The following is a 19,639-nucleotide window of genomic DNA, read 5'->3' on the forward strand; positions in this document are numbered from 1 at the left end:
TACGTCTTGCATATTTATCTCTTTGTCTTTTTTTTTACCCTAAAGTATTTTGCCGATTCACATATCCACTGGGCTGTTAAGATTAGCTGTGTAACTGTAGAATGAACCCACATAGTGAGTCAATATATAACAGCTGAAATGAATAGTATAAACAAAGGTCATATTCGCAAATTTGAGAAAGACTAATCGAATGCGTCGAAAAAAAAACGCCGCAAGGAACTCTTTACCAAGGTGTAAACACCTCGACACCATCTTTTCTATAAAGTAATACCAAGTGAACCTTATCTGAGAGTTTTGCCAAATAAAGTTCCAACAAAAGAGATCGTGTAGAAGGGCCAGTGAAAGACTTGGAGGAATGCTTCTTTACTTCTATGAGAGACCGCGTAAAAGAACTTGTCAAGAAAACTAAAACTCAATATAAAACAAATGAACTGAAAAAAAAAGCTCCTAAATGTACAGACCCTACTTCCAGGAATAATAACGAACGCAGTACAGCTTACCAAGTGTGACAGAAGTAATGCGCTCACATACGGAGCACCGCCCTGGGCTGAATATGGTGATGAATGGAAAAAGTTCGTATCTCAAAACTTCGACAAAATAGCTGAGGCTGGAGTGGATTTGGTGGTAAAAGTATCAGCTAAAGATTACACTTCTGCCACTCAACCAAACAAAAAGCCGTATGACGGAATAAGAACGTGCGCGGTCCAAATAAATACCTTCTTCAGAGCGGATCTCCCTTCTAATGTAAAGACATTCGTGTGTACTAGATTACAAGATTCAATGGTTACCTCGGCAGACTATACCCTTTGTTTTTTTTTGGCACTCGTAAATATGATGATTAGTTAGTTGAGGACCAGTGAATTTTTTTTGGCAACAATGATATCAAGATTAAAAAAGTTCCTGGCTTCAACCTCTCCGAGTTGCTGCCTTTTATTGCAAGTACCGAGCCAAAATACACTATCCAGCCGTTGGAAAGAATTTAATTGATTCTAATTTGTTTAACAGTAACCTCAAATGTCTCTTCACAAGCAAGCATCCGCAAGCTATACATAGCTATTTTTTTGTGCCCGTGGTGCTAAAGAAGACAATTTAAACGCCCATCCTGTGCAAAATAGTCTATTTTGTTCTTTTAAAGAATTCAGTCTTTGAAAAACAAGGCTTTTGTTTTGAGAAGGTATCATTATTAACAATGGGGGTAGCTCTTAAAATGCACCTGGTTAACTTCGAGAATATGTGAGACTGCAAGAAGATAATCAGCAAACTTTTGGGAAAAGTGATACTAGTGCTACTTCGCTACTATCTTACCTGCAATAGAGAGTCGAAGCGTGTCTCGACCACAACAACAAGAAGCCCACCTGAAAAGAAGGATATGAGAGACCATACGCGCTATGTTTGCCGTGCTGAGGATAAAAAGCCGAAAAAGTTGATACAAAGAAAGGAAAAAGCAGACGGATAAGAAAAGTGGACCACTAAGATAAATAGTGCGAAGGAGCGTCTAACAAAGTTAAGGCATATTTTTAAAAAGGTAAAGTGGAAAAATCTTTTATTGACTTGAAATCGCTAACTAATGCTTTGTTTTATTATAGAAGATAAGCCAAATGATGAATGATAGACAGGAAGCTTTTGCGAAATACAGGCTCGTTGTTCAGGATTTGAACAGCGCAGAAGGACAGCAAGTTTTTCTGGAAGAAGAGGGGACTTTGAATGATGATGTTCCGGAAAGGAGGTTGAACCAACTCAAGTCCATAATCAAACACTTGATTTTCAGCAATTATACACCCATATATTTATAAGACGTCAAACATCAGTCTCCTGAGACCTCCACACCCGGACAGTCAGTATGCTCGTTGATCTGCAATACGTTGAAGAAACTCTTTCCTCCGAAGAAACAATATTACGTAATTTTGTATCAAATATATTTCTGTATCTTCACAAACGACGTTTTTAAATCTGCACATCATACAAAGTTTACTCGCGCATTATGTCCTTCAACATCATTCTCGTCATCGAGTGCACTACACCTGGATTCAGTTGCATTATATCAGTTATTGACCCAGAATCTAGATCAAGAAAAATCGGAAGAACAACCATCAAGTACCAACCAGCCAGAAAATAAAGTGTATAGTAAAATGATGCTCTATAGGTATAATAGAAATGAGCTGATAGGGTCCTAAGACAAAGCGCGCTAAAACAAAGATGCCACATTTAACGCAGTATTTGATGTGGGAGAGATTCAGAAAGCATGTAAATCGTACGGTCTATCTTTTGCACATCGGATAACCTGTTTACCAGGAACGAAAACAATACGATTATTGGAATCGAAAAACAAAGTGTGTTCTTTTTTCTGAGCTTCAAAGCTTAACAAAAGAAGTCAAGACACTTGAATCTGTCCGTAAATGAGAACTAGAGCTGCTAAAAGATAGCAACTTCCAAAAGAAAATCAAGGAATTCAAATCAAATTTGGGGACAACAGATGACAAGGATTAGTTATATCGGACGATTGAAAAATATAAAGAATTGAGATATAGATCTTATATAACGGTTAACAAGATCAGAAACGAGCTCCCCGAAAAAAAGACAACAGCTCTTTTTCTGAAAGGTGGTAATTCGCTTCAAATCAAGGTTGTATAATGTTAAAGATATTCCTCCATACAGCAGACCCCCAATTGAGAAAAGTGGCAAAGGTGTGACTAAGGTGGGTGGCAAAACTATTGTGAACCCTGGTTACTTTAACTATGCGGGTACTGACAATGGCCTGGTGAAGATGACAGCATCAATACCGGTGTCGTTACCAAGAATGAAAGCTCACCTAAAGGTTTTAAACTATTACATCAGGTTAAGCAACGGCTCCAATAAAAACAGTATCAGCTTAAATTTCTCTAAAGAGGAAGAATTATTCCTATGTTTTCCATCAGTTACGAATACGAAGGCTAGTAATTTTGATGTTGGTTGTGAATATTTTTGACAACGGATATATTTAGAAAGACGGGAGAAGCATGGCAATTAAGGAAAAGAGGTGCAGTCAATAGAATATTCAATGAGAGAAATGTAATTGATCCCAATCACTTCTATTGTCATGACCATCCAATTGTTTTGTAATAAATACGAACAACGACGAAAACTGTGGGATGTTCTCTAACCAAAGGCTTTAGAGAATACGGTAGTAAGTGAAAGCAGAAGATACACGGGGAGGCACCCAATGTCTGCACCACAAGTGAGTGTAAGACCTCTCAAATGCCTATATTTTGCTTTTCGACTTTAACCAACCCGAGGACTCCTAGCAAGAAGGAAGTTACAAAGTCAACAAAGGTACCTTTCTTTGTATCAATTATCAATGTGCAAGTAAGCCAGGAGATACCCTTTTAGCTCTCTCCATTGCGCTGGTAGGCCTAAGCTCAGTTATGTTTGGTGCTATGCCCCCTCTTTTTTTACAGCGTCAGCAAGATAACTGCTGAATATTATACAATAGTAATATCTAAATTCTGTACACGAAGAGACTATTTGGAATCTATGTTGTAGCTCTAGAGGTAAATATCATTGTATAATGTCAATGCCTGTATGACTTTTTTATTTGTTAATTATTATTCCAATTCCTTTAAAAAAAGTGGTCACCCATTCCTTGAGAAAAAATAAAGGCACTCGTATAAAACACAGAATTTTTACTTGGTTTCGGGACCTTTTCAAAAAAAAAATCTAAGAAATCTCTCTCTCTCTCTCTTTTTGGATAGCTTTAATTTTGATTTCAGACGTAACTCTTTATTATAACATCGATTTTTAAATTCTACAATCAATACCTCTATAGGGAAGATTGACGGTCTTAACTGTGCGCTATGTGGAGGGCTAGAGGATGATCTACACTTCTTCTGGACTTGCTCTCTCAAAGCTCGAATTTTGAACCAATTTTTCTCTCGGTTAATTACTACGCCAGACCCTCTGACCTTTGTCCATCTACTCAAAACATGCCTCCCACACTCAAAAAATGTTTTATCTGATAAAAAAATACAAAAAAAACAATCAATACCTATTTTTCTTAAGTTTCTGGCAAATTTTACACATATTTAAGGCCATAATACAATGTAAAAAAATAATCGATTATTAATAAAAGAAATTGATAAGAAGATGTAGATAATCCGTTTAAATGGTAGAAAGCATTGTATCCGTATATAAATATGCTATAACTTTTAATTCTCTATATAAATATACTATGTAAAGACTGGCAGAAAATATGTCATACAAGCAAAAGCTACTACAAGTGCGAATTATACAAAGAAGCATCTGCAGATAAGGGTAAGAAAAAGTTGCTATATGTCTCTCAAGTATCTGAAACTAAATAGCATATAGCGGGAACATCCGCTGAGAAAAAACCAAAGTGTAAGCATCAAGCAAGAAAAGAAGCCCACGAAGAGACAACGACATTATTCAAGCCCTTCACCGACTTTCTATAAAAAAAGTAAACTAGTAGGGCACAAAGAACATGTTGTCTACAAACTATCTCTATCTGTCTAGTAGCCACCAATATTTTAATGCTAACATTATTTTCTTTATCAAAGCTACTGGTATTCGATTTGTCAACTAGTGAATTCCAGAAAAAGTACAAATAGGCAACATACCCTAAGTAGCCTGATGCAACTTTTGGATAAATGTCGTCCCTCCTTCCCAAGTATTGTTTATAGTAAAAAAACTTAAAAGCAGGAGCAAGTCAATGCTTGACAAAGAAGAATAAAGAGCTATCCGCAGCTAATACAAATCATATTGTTGAAATTTTTGAACCTATGCTTCTTAGATATTTGAAGTATCATCTTCAAAACATGTTTGCTGTACGTAATCAATCGATATTCAAGTTGACAATTAGAGTATATTTATATTCTATTCAATATGCTTCCCACCCAGAAAATATATAACAACTTTTTATAAAGTATTGTTACCAATTTGTTTGTGGTGGGAATCCTCAATAGCCGACACTCACAATTTTTGAAGACCATAAAAAAATCGCACTATGGTGCTATCGGACTTAAGTATCTATGTTTTTGCATTTGTTTCAATTTCTTCTTTGAAAATTTTTTATATGTAATAATTATTAAATCTCCGCTAAATGTAGGAAAAAATGTGTGCTCCTAAAGCTTGTCACTTTCTTGATCACATGACTTTCCGTTTTAGGATAAATATTTTCATGTACCGCCTATGGGAGCCATCAAGATGTTTCAACTTCTGAAAAATTTAAACTCCGCAAATAAATCTATTAAAACACCCAAACTTTGAAGGGTATCAACTTTTGCAAAAATGAATTTAATACAAAACGCTTCAATAGAATTATAGAGAATAGCATGCTTAATAGTTCTATTCAAGAATTTTTTATTAAATCCATTTTTGCAAAAGTTGATATCTTTTGAAAAATACCATTATACATAGATACTTAAGTCCGATAGCACCATACCATGTTTCTTTTTTCAGAAATTGAAGTATATACTAGAAAAAATGACACGAAAATCCCTCTCTACCCTGAAAAGTGATGTATTTCTATTCTGTCACATATTTTGGTAGAACATGAAGAGAAACACACAAATCACCATCCCTATCATGCCCGGAAATTGTCTTTACCTCGTCTGTTCAGCTTGTTCCTGAAACCCTCTATACACTTTCGATCTATAACCATCTTTCCGAGCACTTTGTCTGCTTTTTTTGTCAAATTATATACTAAGGTGGTATAATAAGTAACTTGAAATGTTTAAAAAGGTCGTAAATTTTAAAGCATTGGGAATCAAAATGTATAGCATCATTGAAATTTAATCGAAAATATAATTAATCGAGTGTTTTCTATACCCTAGCAATCTGATTCCTAATGGGAACAACCAGGTTTTATTCAAAAACCTCTTGGTGTCAGACGGGTTTTCGGTCGATTATATTTTTTATAAAAAAAAAAGAGTTTTCTTGGGCAGTAAAGAATCTAGACCTCAAGCTAACAGACTTTGATCACGAAGAGGTCGTGTCGCTATATAATCCTGTTTATTTAGGTCCTGGAAGAAAGACGATGTATACGGTAGTGTGTGGCTTCAATAAAGATATTCACCCTATTATACGTTGCTCGACTAAAGAAATATTATCATTACACTGGGTCAGCAAAAACTTAAGAAAATGGAATAGAGGAAGTAGAATATTAAATTCCAGCACATAATATAGACAAATCTGATAGATATTACGACCGTGTACGATATATGTTTGAGCCTATTGATAGCCTATTCGACTTCTACAATTATTCTAGCAGAAAACATCGTCTCACATTATATTAAGGTAAAAAAATGGGCACCAGAATTTATCATCGAGATTCTGGTGAACGGAGGCGTAAAATACAATCATAAAAGAAGAAAGTGGAAGTAGAAGAAAGAAGGTAGTGAAAAATAAGATCTTTTATATTTTAACATGTTAAATAGTCACCATCTAATCTAGAAAAAATACAAAGATTGAATAAGTGGAGGCCATAAAAGTATTTCGAAGATAAGAATAAGATCCCATTAATCGTCTTTGGGATGGTGTGCTTGGTAAAGCCTCTGTAAAGCCAAATGTGAACTGATGTGAAGTCACAGGAATCTTATAGAAGACCCTAAATAAGAGGGAAAGAGATAGCCAACTAGTTACTGTTACAATAAATGAATATAATTCTTCAAAAACTTGCAGTAGCTGTCATCATAAAGCTTTAAAGCTAGTTAAGCATATTTACAGTCATAGTATCCTAGAATACACATCTTGTAGAATACTATGGCAACGAGATAATAACGCGAGTAAAGATATGATGGCAATATCACTTTCGACTTGGAGAGGAAGTTGCCGACCGGCTGATTTTCAAAGACCTAAAAAACAGCAATAATAACAGTAAGAACTTCATCTAATAGCACCGTATTATAAACAGCCTGTTTTTCTTGGGACATATAGATGATTACAGGTAAACTTCTAAATACTGCCCTCATTTCATCTGAAAACTAATTTCTTTTCGTCTATATTTTCTTTTTTGTTTGTTCAAAAAAGGTAAATATAACATTTAAAAATTAATTTTTGATTCGTCTAAAACATTTCCTGATTTGTCTCAATCTCAAGTAGAAATTGTAGAATTTGCCCAGACCCAAAAATTCCTGATTTTAAACAAAATGCACCCTATTCAAATCCCTTGTAATTAAAATCCCTTGTGTAATGGTTCATTTACACTGTATAAGTGTGTATTGTATGTATAATTAGTGTGTAACATTTCCGGAGATTGTTTACTTGCCAGGTTCATTAACAAGAAGGAACCAGAGTTTGGTTTTGGAGTCTGTACTTCGCTCAATTGTGGTGTGTATACCACACTGTTTAATGAATTTTGTGAGATTTCATATTTCTCACACCCAAAATAACTACCACTTATTCAATGGACGAGTTAATAGCAACAAATTATAATATTACTACCTGTTACAATGACACTATGAATTCAATTTAAAGCAAACTAGCGTAAAAAAGGCTTTGGCTCAAAGTTTAAATTTTGGCTAATTATTGTTATTTAACATCAAGGTCATAAAGCTATTCATCATAAGCTGTTCAATAATATGCCTGTAACGTGGCAAATATTATTTTATTCTCAAAGTCTTTATTAAACACATGTTCCATAACGACATGGTTAAACAAATTATTATGCGGTATCTTTATTATCTTAAATATTTCTAGTTTAAATCATGTTACCATTGGTTACCATGATACGTAGGACGTTGGCTCTGCCACCCTAGAGAATTTTCTTGCATGATTGGGGCTGATATACTCTGAGCAAATACTTGGTGTTGTTGCTGGGCTTCTGTATCTTTTCGCACCCGGTGGCGGCGGTAAGCACGTACACTTACTACAGTAGCAGCAGCATACACAACAACGCCGACAGAAACACAAATACCAATAATTGATGCTTTTGACAATCCACCATTTCCACTAGAACCTCCATTACTGGATGATGAACTTTGATCTTCAGTTGAATTTGGGTCTACAATGCTAGAAGACGCAGAACTGGAGCTAGAACTTGAACTGGAACTACCGCTGACAGGGTAAGAATTGTCTACCAGAGATGCCAGCTGGCCGTTTGAGGTTGAATAAAGAACACTGGTAGGATCCGAAACGAGATTCTGAAGGGGGATCACACTATCTTTGGGCACAGAAAGAGTGACAACGACGCCATTGCTGTTTGTATTGTATTCTTCGTTATCTCTCTTCTTGTTTGTCGTTTTCTTGGCTGCGCTTGTCAATGTAATCACAATAACATCATCCGCAGTGATGTTGAGAGCATTACCAACAAACAATGGCATTGCCTGAACAAACTCGGCAGTAAGAATAGCGTCTGAGACCATTTGAGAATAAGAGAGCTCCTTAAATTTCATATACGCCATAGAATTGGTTTCTGAAATAAGACAGCGTATTAGAAAAGACAGCCGGACTACCAAAAGAAATTAACTTACCAGGAATTATGGCATCAATGTTAGGAGCAATATATTCAGGGATATTATCAGCAATATCGGTGTTTTCAGTGTTGGTATTAACTATAGGAGTAGTTTGATCAGGATTTCCTACAGAGCTTGGTGAACTCTGTGCGTTAGCTGCAAGTGAAGAGCTACTGTGAGTCGGAGTAGCAGCAGGGACAAATGTGAATGAGTTTGTAAGCCATGAATAAGTTTGATATCTGTAGGTCGATGAGCGGGAAAACGATGTTGTAGATGCACTTGAAGACGAGATTTCAGAGGGAATGTGAGTAGTAGATATAGTATCGGTGGGTGTCGGGGTAGTTGATGTCTCTGATACAACAGGAGTGGTCGTTTCCGGACTATTATCATTGTTGTTAGCAGGTGATGTAGGGTCTGAATTATCTGTCGAAGAGTCAGTAGAAGAAATCTCTGGATATTGAACGGGGACACTTGATGAGCTTGTTGAGCTAGGTTCAGATGTAATCGTAGATTGAGCATCTGACGAAGAAGATGAGGAAGACATGTGTGGCGTAGAAGGTGTAAGGGGATCGGAATCGGAAGTAGGTGTAGCGGAAGGTCTAGTAATTGATGGTTCAGAAGCAGTGTTGGTCTGTGTTCCTGATGAGCTAAAAGAAGAGTATACAGTAGATGTTTCATTCTTGGTAGGACTAGCATTTGTTGCACTCGCTGCTTCTGAAGTTTCTTTAGAAGGAGAATGATCTTCAGTTGGTGTACCGGTGTTTGATGGTTTGTGCGAAGTCATGGAGACTGCTAATGATGTGTGGCTACCGCTAGAGGACGGCTTCCTAGTATATGTTGGATCTCCTACAACTGGACTGGTTATCAAAGATGTTGATTCTACATTTGACGAGGTCTTTGTTGCTGTTATCGATGGCTCAGTAACATCTGTTTTGGTACTGGAATTGCTAGAATCTGAGGAGCTAACAGAAGTTTCTGTAGCAGCCGATGTTTTATGTCCCTCGGATGAGGTGCTCGAAAGGGAATGTGTAGATTTAGTAGATTTTACTGTTTGACTAGTTTCAGCATCAGATGTAGGTGCAGCTGAAGATGAAGAGTGAGTAGCTGTCGTAGATCCAGTGGGTTTAATAGCCTCACTCGTCTCGGCGTCAGACGTATGTGTAGCCGAAGATGAAGAGTGATTAGCTGTCGAAGATCCAGTGGGTTTAATAGCCTCACTCGTCTCGGCGTCAGACGTAGGTGTAGCCGAAGATGAAGAGTGATTAGCTGTCGAAGATGCAGTAGGTTTAGTAGCATCACTCTTCTCAGCGTCAGACGTAGGAGTAACCGAATATGAAGAGTGATTAGCTGTCGAAGATGCAGTAGGTTTAGCAGCCTCACTCGTCTCGGCGTCAGACGTAGGAGTAACCGAAGATGAAGAGTGAATAGCTGTCGAAGATGCAGTGGATTTAGTAGCCTCACTCGTCTCGGCGTCAGACGTAGGAGTAGCCAAAGATGAAGATCGAGCGACTGTCACCGATGTAGTAGATTTAATAGCCTCACTTGTCTCGGATTCAGACGTAGGAGCAGCTGAAGATGAAGAGCGAGTAGCTGTCGTAGATGCAGTGGGTTTAATAGCATCACTCGTCTCAGCGTCAGAAGTAGGAGTATTCGAAGATGAAGAGTGAATAGCTGTCGAAGATGCAGTGGATTTAGTAGCCTCACTCGTCTCGGCGTCAGACGTAGGAGTAGCCAAAGATGAAGATCGGGCGACTGTCACCGATGTAGTAGATTTAATAGCCTCACTTGTCTCGGGTTCAGACGTACGAGCAGCTGAAGATGAAGAACGAGTGGATGAGATAGCTTCAGTAGTCTTCTCGGCGTCAGTAGTTTTTGTTGATTCAGCAGTGTTTTCATCGTCAGTGGACTTTGCCAGCTCAGTAATTTCTGACTTGCTAGTATAGCTACTTGAAGAGCGTGTAACGGTTACTGAAGCGGTTGGTTCCGTCTGATTAGTCGTCTTTGATTGAACTGTGTGGGTGCTCGACTCTGACTGTTCCTGTATTACTGACGTCGTGGCATCATCAACTTTACTAATTTCTGCTTTAGACGTAGATCCGCTCAACGAGGTGGGTAAAGCTGTAGAAGATTTAGTCTCTTTTTCAGTGGATTCACTGGTATTCGAGGTGCTTGGAGCATCAGTAGGTGTTGCACGAATTTCTTCCTCGGCGGACTTTTCTAAAGACTTCGAGATACTGGCAACTGTTGACTTTGCTATAGCCTCTGTTTCCTTTCCTTGTAACGAAGCGTGAGGGGTGGTAGAAGATGCTACATGGCTTGTGGTTTTTGTAGGTTCGTAAGACGTAGCCGTAGAGTGAGCAGAGGTCGTGGTGTGTGTGATTGAAATTGTAGGTTCTTTTGAACTCGGTTCTGTGGTCGAGGAGGAATGGGAAGCAGTAGTGGAGTGAGAGCTAGATGGATATTGGGTAGTGACTGTAGTGGTTACGGTGGAACTCTGGTCGATTACAGTGGTGGAGTGACTGGCAACAATAGATGAAGACTATTTTTTTTTAGATTTTCTTTAATGAACGTTGAATGAACATAAAGTCAATTGCTTACTGTAGTATGTGTGTTCAATTCTTTGTCGATTTTTTCGGAAGTCTTAACGTCGACATCCTGGGCAGAAACAGCATTACCATTGAGATTAAGGAAAATGAATGAGATGAAGAGAACGGCAAATAGGCGAGCTAAATTGCCTTTGGGGGAGTTCCTTTTTGTCATTTGATGGCTATTATAGCACCAAAATGAAATTAAGGGCGTGAAAATGAATGGAAGGGGATCGCGAAAGAAAAGAGGAACAAACGATAAAGAGGTCTTTGTAAGTATTGTCTGTTGGCTGACCGACATGCCATAATTTCTTCGTCCTACACTTCTTGCAACGTATCACCAAATGTAGGAAGGTGTCTTTTGTTGCCATTCAGGGCGTCAGACCACGTTGCAGAGCACATTAAATGCACCAGATGGTCTACCGCTCTTTTTTTCAGCTTTTTGATTCTCGACCCTGTGCACTGGATCAACACACACGTTTCTCGATTTTCTTGTTCTGGTCTGTCATCTCGAGACGTTGCGCCCAAACATGTCCCTGATTTGCCTCCGGTATAATTTTCAGACAAATATTTTTGTGATTAAGTGGTTCATAAGCGGTGATTCTGAATGAATATTATATCCTGTCGAAAGAGTGCACCATAATTGTCTGAGTTTATCGGCTGAGACAATGCGGATTGGAGACAAGGACAGACCTTCCACGGCAGAAGGACATTGTCTCTCCTCCCTCATTTTTGCCATATTTAAAATAAGGGCCAGATTTACAATCCTGTGCCCACATGTTTCGAATAAAATACCTCTTTCACTTTCCCTACCGTCTCACCAACCTATTTAACTTGCCTGTTCATAACATTTTCAGTTCGTTTTCACCCCTAATTTAACTAAACATGTGACTCTAAGCCCACTTGACTCAAACAAAAGAAAAATACACACAAACATACTAAGAAAAAAAAATGGGAGAACCGGGTCTGCGCTGAAATATTACTCTTCTTTCATATCTTGACATGGTTCTAATCGACAACCCTGCATATAATTTTGATTTTAAGCTCGTTATTGTTGGTGATTCTGCGGTCGGAAAGACTCATCTTCTACGTCGGTTTGTCCATGACAAATTTGACCATTCATCAATGAGCACAATTGGAGTCGACTTATTAGTGAAGGAAATGGTTGTCAATCATACTTGGGGAAGAATTCAACTTTGGGATACGGCGGGACAGGAGCGATTCCGTTCAGCTACCAAGCGGTGAGTGGTGCATCACTATAAATATATGTCTTATAATTTTATGAAGCTACTATCGCGGATGTGTAGGTGCTCTTGTTGTCTACGACATTACAAAACACGCAAGTTTTGAAAATATACCCAAATGGCTTGAAGAGCTGCAATTTAACGATACTCACCCAGATCTTCGCGTAATTATGATCGGAAATAAGTCCGATCTGGATGACCAGCGCGAGGTGACGATAAAAGAAGGCCTTGAGTTTGCTAAGAAACACAAACTAATGTTTATGGAGACAAGCGCCCTCGACTGCTCCAATGTGGATAATGCGTTTTATACGCTTATTAGTAATGTTCATGAAACATCAGCTTCACAGATCTTTGCACTAAGTGATAAGGATGTTTTACTGCCTCAGGGGGAGGTTATTAAATTAAATAGCTCAAGGACACGAAAAAGGTCTTTTACAGAGAAGAGATGCTCATGTTAATAGGGGCATTATTGCAATAAATAAATAAAAAGGATTATCTATTATACTTGCGTTTGACAATACTAACTATTTTTGTTGGATGATGTCACTGTAGACTAGTAGGAAAAGATGTCCTTCAAGGCTTTTATTGACATTGGTAGATATTTACTCTTTTAGGAATATAGATTAACATCACCTAATTCTTTGGGAAAAAATAGTGATTTCAAATGTGATTCTGGAGAAGGCTTCGTGACAAAGCTACCTTTTTTATTCTCTCTTTTTATGGAAAATGATGTGTCTCTGCTCTCTTGTGGATGTGGGTTATATTCCTACGCTCATATATTTTTCATATTTTATAGTTATATTTTTAATTGATAATGGGAGATATAATTCTTTTGTACAATTAATATTCCTTGAATTTCTTAATGATTAAATGACTTATATCTTTAAACGATTCTCCTGTATTTGTAAATATATATATATATATCTCAATATATTTATATACTTAATTTAGTACTAGATTCTCATGCACTAAATTCACATATGTTAAAAAAAAAGAGTTTATCAAACTCTCCACAATTAAAGACCAACAAGTTTAAACTTTACAGATCTTTGCATTTTGCTTTTGTAAATACTCTATTTACTGACCTAAAGAATATCTACTCAAGTAATGTCTTAGTATATTACCCCTATTAATTGACACTTTCGAAAGCACCGACCAAGCAAATTCGTATCTTAGTACTTTACAGATTGAAACACAATGAGCAGAACTACCCCATCCTGAGTTCTTACTGTCAAGACATCATTACAAGTAACTAAGTGAATTTTGCAGCTCATCGAACCATACGATTGAAGAGTTAATATAGTTGACTTGGAAGATATTGTCTATGTCCATGATGATCATGTTTTATTTATTTATCAGAAGAAAATGAAATAATACTGAAAGGGTATCTTTATTAACCCTGGGAGAAGATACCTTATATATTACATGTATCAGGACTCTATTGTAGACAGCCGTACTTAAATTCTGAAGATAATTTTTGGAATCAAGGTCTTACTGTCATCTTGAACTTATTATTTGATTGAGAGCTATGTGAATTATAGATATATTTACGATTAATGGTGTGAGCCGAAAAATTGTTACAGATTTCATCTTTTTCTTAGACTTTCAAACTTCATAAATTTTATCTAGAGCGCCAAAAGGAGAAGAAGTAATGTTTAATCAGAATTCAATCTTAAAATAACCCTTAAGCCCAGGAAAATCATGCAAAAAAAAACTCCTGCTAAAGCCGCCTTTTATATCATGATGTAGCATGTATATATTATATAGAACAATAACGGAAGTATTTTTGAGGATCAAATCAATGCAAAATTTATCGACTATTGCTGAAAACCAGCTTCATTGGCTTCCAGCTCTATGCTTGTATTTTGAATCCTTTAGTGTCCAAGGAGTGTAATCTTGACAGTTTGTGATAATTCTTCATTGCAAATAGAGTTTACTGCTCTTATCTACAATATTATTCAGTGTACCTTTTTTTTTATTTCTGTATTGTACTTGATTGCCTTAGTTTTTGTTAAAAAATTCAGAATATATTAGAGATCGAAATAAGTATTATTGTTTTATTACTATCACTATACTTCATTGCAATCCAAATTTTTAATGGATCAAAACTTACGTTTTAACGCAAATTATATTTTTAGAGATCGCAAATTTAATTTGAAAGAGCATAAACCATTAAGAGAAAAAAAAATGACCGGTATTTCGTTCTATGGGCAAAACAACTCTACTACAAGTACATGACGAGGAAAGAAATTAAGCCCAGACCTAATAATGTTTAAAGTTAGTATAATGCATACACATATTTATACGAGTTTTAATATATGTAATAAGGTACAAACCTTGAGCATACTGTCCCAGCTACCAGTGCAGAGAGCCATACCATCGCTCGAAACACCCAAACAAGATACTCTGTTTTCATGACCAGAGAGGGCTCCTACCCGCTCACCCTTGAGAGTATCCCATATTTGGGTACTATAATCGTCATAGCCTGCAAACAAGAGACGTCCTGATGATGAAAAAGCGATAGATGTAATACCATGCAGAATAGTGTCATTTCCATATGTGTGTAACTCTCTGTCTGCTCGAAGATCAAACAGTCGGCAACTGGCATCATCTGAACCTGTACCAAATGCCATTCCGTTCGGGAAAAATCTAAAAAATAATTATTCATTTATTTATTTGTTTGTTTTTTATTTTACTTTATCTCAGTAGCTATCATTTGTAAATGGAATTTTTAGACTTACTGAACCGAGTTTATATCAGACTCATGGCCTGCAAATGTCTGGACGCACTTCTGGGCTCGCATATCCCATACTTTGGCAACTGAATCACATCCACCAGAAACAAATACATTAGGATCTGTAGGAGATGGAGATACGCTAGATGACAATGTATTGTTAGTTGTATATATAATAATAGTGTGATTTATATACCTCATCACATCAGCAGCGTGATCAGTGAATTCTTGAATCTTTGCTCCGGCATCAATATCCCATAAGAAACATGACATATCTCCTGAACTTGTCAAGATTCTACGATCGTCCAGAAATCGACAACAGCTCAGATAACCGGTATGAGCTGCCAATTCTCGGGCTGGCCTCACAGGTCCGTCACGGGCAGTAAGGTTGTATATCGAACACACGTTATCAAGACCACCACAGGCCACAAAATTTCCAGAAGGTGCATAAGCGCATGTCATAACCCAAGCAGAACGCAGAGAAACAGCATGGAGTTTGTTGGTTGTGTAGGCATTCCAGACAATTAACTTTCCATCTTGAGATGCAGAAACTAGGTGTTGAGCATCTCCAGCCCAGTGCATAGCATAAATTTTTGCAAGGTGTCCACGTAGATTACGTCGCACCTTCATCACGAGTCGAGGGAGAGGTTCAACTGATTTTGCCATCTCGGTCACTGTTCGAGAAGGAAAGTTCAGGCAATAGTAAGATCCAACGTGCGTGAGGAATAAATAGTCGACTTACGGGTGCTGTCAGCCAAGGCATCACGACGTTGTCGGATGCGATCCTTAAGCATCTCTGCTTCTCTTCTTGCTGCTGTAATTCGCTCGTTAATGTCATCTGCGCTGCTCATTGTAGAGTTCGGTGGTCAGTGAAAATATCGGCGTGACAGGTAATGAAGCAAGTGGAGGATGTAATAAAAAAAAGAGAGAAAGAGGGGAAATTGATAATAAAAAATTGGGTGAATAGATGACTGTTGTGTGCTACCCACTGAACACGTTGAAGGATAGGAGAAAGGGGTGCTTTCGCTGGGTTGTGCAAAGAAAAGAGGAATATACTCTGGCGTGTAGTTAGTCGAGAACAGGACCTGGCACAATAATTTGAATACAAAGACCGAATGCGGAGTAAATTAACACAGATTGTTAAAAACATGCTTTAGACCTCTATTGATGGCAAGACCAAAGTCTTCTCTAGCAAGACCCTGAAGCTTCATCTATCTTATTATATATGCCTACTACAATGTACAGCAAAGAGAAAATTAGCTAAATATATATGTATATGTATATATATATATATATTGAAAAGGAATATATAAGCAGGGATTTTGTCCCTGAAGACAAAATCACTATTATATTCTTTTAGTTGATTGAAAACAGGCTATTTTTCATATTTACTCTTCTCTTTTAAGAAATTGATGAGAAAGACTACTTGTTTAAGATTGTTCTTTTTAAAAGAATATCTAATGAGTAATTTTTATCGAATATAATGGTAATACTTTTTTTTTCAAAGCTGTGTGTACTATTTATGTGTTTATTGTATCTCTGGTAACCACAATTAATAATCAATGTACATTCTATTCTTGTCTTGAAGAAAACCAGGATATGCATGCACTCCTATAGATACAATAAAAAAATAAGATGGCTGTACTCTCCATTCAGAGTGTTCTAGAGAGGAAACAATGTTCTGTGCATTTGGATATGCAGGTCAAGACATCATTAGAAGAAGACTAACTTGAATCAAACTAGATTAAGGGTCGAATATCAAAGTAGTATTACTGGTAAATCAACAGAACAAAATAAAGATTTTTGTGTTTAGTAACTAAAAACAGTAAGTGCTTGAAGTCATCAATAGTAGGACAAGAGATGTTATTAGTCGATATGTCTTTCGATAGGTTTTTTTCCCTATAATATATATAATGTAGTCGCGAATTTCGTATGTTTGGCTACAGATTTGCAACTTTACATTCGAGAACCACAATGTTATGTATATAAAAAGATAAACAGTTGTTAGTATTAATTAAACAAGATAAACAAACCCATAATGTTCTTCTTTCAAAGTGATCTACTGTATTTAATCTCAGGGAGACCTATGGGTATCCTGTCTTACGCAGCGCCAATTGTAATGAATTTAATTTCGGATTTCACTTGAATTCATAAATTCAATTTGTTTGTTATTTCATAAAATATTTGTTTTATAAACAGTACCAGGTTCTTATCTTATGGTATATTAACTAGTAATATATTAATAAATATTAAAGAAGATATATCCGTATATCTATATATTCGGCTATATCAGTATAATACACTTGTGTATGGAACAGGTTGTTTAGTTTGTGATATTTCCATCCCAAGGCATTATCAGTTACACATATATGAAGCGCAGTCATTTCGAATCCGATAATGCTGAAAATTTTCAAATCAATCTGATGCAAGTAATATATACATATGGAAAAAAGGCTCACGAACACTTGAGTACGTGGTGTGAAAGTCTGCTTGATCCCGAACCTGAGTGTGCCGTACTTTAAAATGAGTACTAGAAATTCTCTTTGATCATTTGGAGATACATTCAAGCTTCCCCTGATTCTCTACATTAATGCGGTACTTGAGAATACATCCTGCTATGATCTTTCAAGACATATTAGGTCAAAATTTAATTGTGATTTTACGGCCAATATATTCATTTCTTGGGTATAATCCCCATTTCAATTCAGCAAACTCACCCCTGTCCCACAGGGTACACCTGGCTCATTTCTTTTATTGTACCAATATACGGCAGATGAAAATTGATTAATTACATTTGAAATAATGATACTGGCCAAAATCATAAGAATACATGTAAAAATATACATGCTTATTAAAAAGTACATTTGGATAGGATATGGACACATATGCATTTGTATATATGTAGATTTGTATATCCACACACACATATATATAGTGAAATCAAATCAAATAAAAATATATGTCGTGTACATTCAATTTCTTCGGGCCTTTTTTTTCTTAATTGATATACATTGATGAAATTCCCAAAAGAAATAATGCTAAGATCATTCGATAACTTCAGAAAGACACTGTTTAACCAAAATAACCAAGATGGAAATAAAGAAATATTTATAGTTTACAACCACAAATAACTATTGGATATTTCACGGGTTTCAAGAAAGGCATGGAATTTATGTTTTATTATATCTAGGATAATTATTATACTAAATTTTATTATTGAAATAAGTATATTTTTACTTATTGCTTTCTTGTGTGCCTATTGACGGTTGGCTCACTAATTACAATTTTACACAAATCGAAAAAGTTCATAGAAATAATAATATAGTATTTTTGTGACGCAGACATTTTTTTGTTTATCTCAATGGCGAAGAAAAAAAAATATACAAATTTAGGTGTAAATAGCATTAATGTAACTGTTAACCCTGGAGTGTCTTTTCTCTGCTTTTGCGTGCCTATTCTGACCCTTTTTTATACATACAAAAGAACTTTGAAACGGCATGCCACTTACCAAACCAGCACCACCACCACCAAAGCCAACATTTGACGAATTCTCAACACCTGCAGATTTTAATGACAAGTTCAAAAAGAAGGAGACAACAAAGTACATGAACCCATGTTCGGTTGAGGAGAAACAAAGCATGAAGTGCCTGGACAAAAACAATTACGACAAGTCAAAATGCGATTACTTTTTTATCCAATACAAGGAATGCAAGAAGAAATGGGTAAGAATTTATAATGGAAATATTCCTTAACTCATCATTCACTCTCAATATAGCTTGAGGATAGACGCCAATTAAGAAGAAAGGGCTTATTGTAAATAATCTTAAGTTCACAAAATCTGCAGTAATTTGACATCTCCATTTACATTTTTAAAAACTGAAAGTTTATTTTACTACACAAGACCATCACGCACATTCTACACAATTTAATGTTCACACATAGACTCAATCACAAAATATTATAGAATTTAAATGCATTTTGTACTGTCGATACGTGTGTATCAGAGGAAGTTTATTTCAGGAAAAAATGTTTAGTTAACACTTTAATCGAAGAGACCTATTAAAGCACATTACGTCAAATTAGTTTTATATCCAAAAATGTAAAAATAACTTGATCACTTACCGAAGCCCATATCGTCGTCGGACTCCTCCTTCTCCTCAACAGCCTCCTCAACAGCGGCCTCAGTGGAGGCAGCGGCACCAGCAGCGCCAGTAGCAGCGGCAGCACCACCGGCACCAGGGGCACCGACGTTCAACAAAAGAGCCTTAAGGTCCTGGCCAGCGAGAGCCTTGGCGTAGAGGGAGAACCAGACGGGCTCAACCTCGATACCAGCAGCCTTGACAAGGGTCTGGAGCTTGTCAGACTAGTGTAATGTGTATATATATATAGTCAGTGTTTTTGCTCGTGTGTAGGATTATTAAGTATCACTTACGGTGATTTCAACGTTGTCATCCTGGAGGATGAGAGCGGCGTAGACGACGGCGAGTTCGGCGGACATGCTGTATATACAAAAGGTAAGGATGATGTTCGATGGATGGATGTTTCAATGCTACGTACACGCAACGGATGGATGCAAATGAAGGAGGTTCAATGGATGGACGCATTCGCTCGCCAGTATCTTGTTTTCGAAAC

At 36.8% G+C, this 19,639-nt stretch overlaps 8 protein-coding genes across 8 annotated transcripts; 4 read left to right on the forward strand and 4 right to left on the reverse strand.

Annotated features, from left to right (window-relative positions):
• Positions 1 to 371: 371 nt before the first annotated feature.
• PHYBLDRAFT_139835 (hypothetical protein) lies at positions 372 to 2,934 on the forward strand (the record flags this gene model as incomplete). Its single annotated transcript, XM_018430289.1, has 11 exons — positions 372 to 383; positions 445 to 744; positions 888 to 967; positions 1,315 to 1,422; positions 1,483 to 1,525; positions 1,587 to 1,712; positions 1,809 to 1,898; positions 1,968 to 2,094; positions 2,197 to 2,244; positions 2,640 to 2,835; positions 2,916 to 2,934. 11 exons carry the CDS (start codon positions 372 to 374, stop codon positions 2,932 to 2,934), a joined length of 1,149 nt encoding a protein of 382 aa, XP_018297856.1.
• Positions 2,935 to 6,435: 3,501 nt separating this feature from the next.
• PHYBLDRAFT_58862 (hypothetical protein) lies at positions 6,436 to 6,962 on the reverse strand (the record flags this gene model as incomplete). The annotated part of the gene is made up of 3 exons (XM_018440393.1): positions 6,436 to 6,632; positions 6,716 to 6,845; positions 6,867 to 6,962. 3 exons carry the CDS (start codon positions 6,960 to 6,962, stop codon positions 6,436 to 6,438), a joined length of 423 nt encoding a protein of 140 aa, XP_018297857.1.
• Positions 6,963 to 7,556: 594 nt separating this feature from the next.
• PHYBLDRAFT_157346 (hypothetical protein) lies at positions 7,557 to 8,330 on the reverse strand. The gene has a single exon (XM_018433605.1). It carries the CDS (start codon positions 8,310 to 8,312, stop codon positions 7,701 to 7,703), a length of 612 nt encoding a protein of 203 aa, XP_018297858.1. The 5' UTR covers positions 8,313 to 8,330; the 3' UTR covers positions 7,557 to 7,700.
• A 3,701-nt stretch (positions 8,331 to 12,031) lies between these two features.
• PHYBLDRAFT_154221 (hypothetical protein) lies at positions 12,032 to 12,731 on the forward strand (the record flags this gene model as incomplete). Its single annotated transcript, XM_018433308.1, has 2 exons — positions 12,032 to 12,270; positions 12,317 to 12,731. 2 exons carry the CDS (start codon positions 12,032 to 12,034, stop codon positions 12,729 to 12,731), a joined length of 654 nt encoding a protein of 217 aa, XP_018298293.1.
• Positions 12,732 to 14,523: 1,792 nt separating this feature from the next.
• On the reverse strand, positions 14,524 to 15,858 carry PHYBLDRAFT_139838 (G protein beta subunit; the record flags this gene model as incomplete). The annotated part of the gene is made up of 5 exons (XM_018430290.1): positions 14,524 to 14,535; positions 14,610 to 14,922; positions 15,015 to 15,149; positions 15,204 to 15,681; positions 15,750 to 15,858. 5 exons carry the CDS (start codon positions 15,856 to 15,858, stop codon positions 14,524 to 14,526), a joined length of 1,047 nt encoding a protein of 348 aa, XP_018297859.1.
• Positions 15,859 to 16,642: 784 nt separating this feature from the next.
• PHYBLDRAFT_58866 (hypothetical protein) lies at positions 16,643 to 17,529 on the forward strand (the record flags this gene model as incomplete). The annotated part of the gene is made up of 6 exons (XM_018440394.1): positions 16,643 to 16,708; positions 16,927 to 16,988; positions 17,086 to 17,123; positions 17,207 to 17,226; positions 17,335 to 17,436; positions 17,461 to 17,529. 6 exons carry the CDS (start codon positions 16,643 to 16,645, stop codon positions 17,527 to 17,529), a joined length of 357 nt encoding a protein of 118 aa, XP_018297860.1.
• Positions 17,530 to 18,488: 959 nt separating this feature from the next.
• PHYBLDRAFT_179274 (hypothetical protein) lies at positions 18,489 to 18,982 on the forward strand. Its single transcript, XM_018438130.1, has 2 exons — positions 18,489 to 18,729; positions 18,783 to 18,982. Exons 1-2 carry the CDS (start codon positions 18,505 to 18,507, stop codon positions 18,822 to 18,824), a joined length of 267 nt encoding a protein of 88 aa, XP_018297861.1. The 5' UTR covers positions 18,489 to 18,504; the 3' UTR covers positions 18,825 to 18,982.
• PHYBLDRAFT_75684 (hypothetical protein) lies at positions 18,982 to 19,577 on the reverse strand. Its single transcript, XM_018443087.1, has 3 exons — positions 19,440 to 19,577; positions 19,130 to 19,370; positions 18,982 to 19,063 (listed from the first exon to the last, which is right to left on the reverse strand). Exons 1-3 carry the CDS (start codon positions 19,503 to 19,505, stop codon positions 19,050 to 19,052), a joined length of 321 nt encoding a protein of 106 aa, XP_018297862.1. The 5' UTR covers positions 19,506 to 19,577; the 3' UTR covers positions 18,982 to 19,049.
• Between the last annotated feature and the right edge of the window lie 62 nt (positions 19,578 to 19,639).

This window comes from Phycomyces blakesleeanus, assembly GCF_001638985.1.
Source record: "Phycomyces blakesleeanus NRRL 1555(-) unplaced genomic scaffold PHYBLscaffold_2, whole genome shotgun sequence".
Classification (NCBI taxonomy): domain Eukaryota; kingdom Fungi; phylum Mucoromycota; class Mucoromycetes; order Mucorales; family Phycomycetaceae; genus Phycomyces; species Phycomyces blakesleeanus.

Excerpts from the sequence above, each read along its gene's own strand:
- PHYBLDRAFT_75684 (XM_018443087.1), bottom strand. The coding sequence starts at position 19,505 with ATGTCCGCCGAACTCGCCGTCGTCTACGCCGCTCTCATCCTCCAGGAT. Across the intron at positions 19,371-19,439 it reads ATGACAACGTTGAAATCACC|TCTGACAAGCTCCAGACCCT; the intron begins GTAAGTGATACT and ends ACATTACACTAG.
- PHYBLDRAFT_179274 (XM_018438130.1), top strand. The coding sequence starts at position 18,505 with ATGCCACTTACCAAACCAGCACCACCACCACCAAAGCCAACATTTGAC. Across the intron at positions 18,730-18,782 it reads AGGAATGCAAGAAGAAATGG|CTTGAGGATAGACGCCAATT; the intron begins GTAAGAATTTAT and ends CTCTCAATATAG.
- PHYBLDRAFT_157346 (XM_018433605.1), bottom strand. The coding sequence starts at position 8,312 with ATGCCATTGTTTGTTGGTAATGCTCTCAACATCACTGCGGATGATGTT.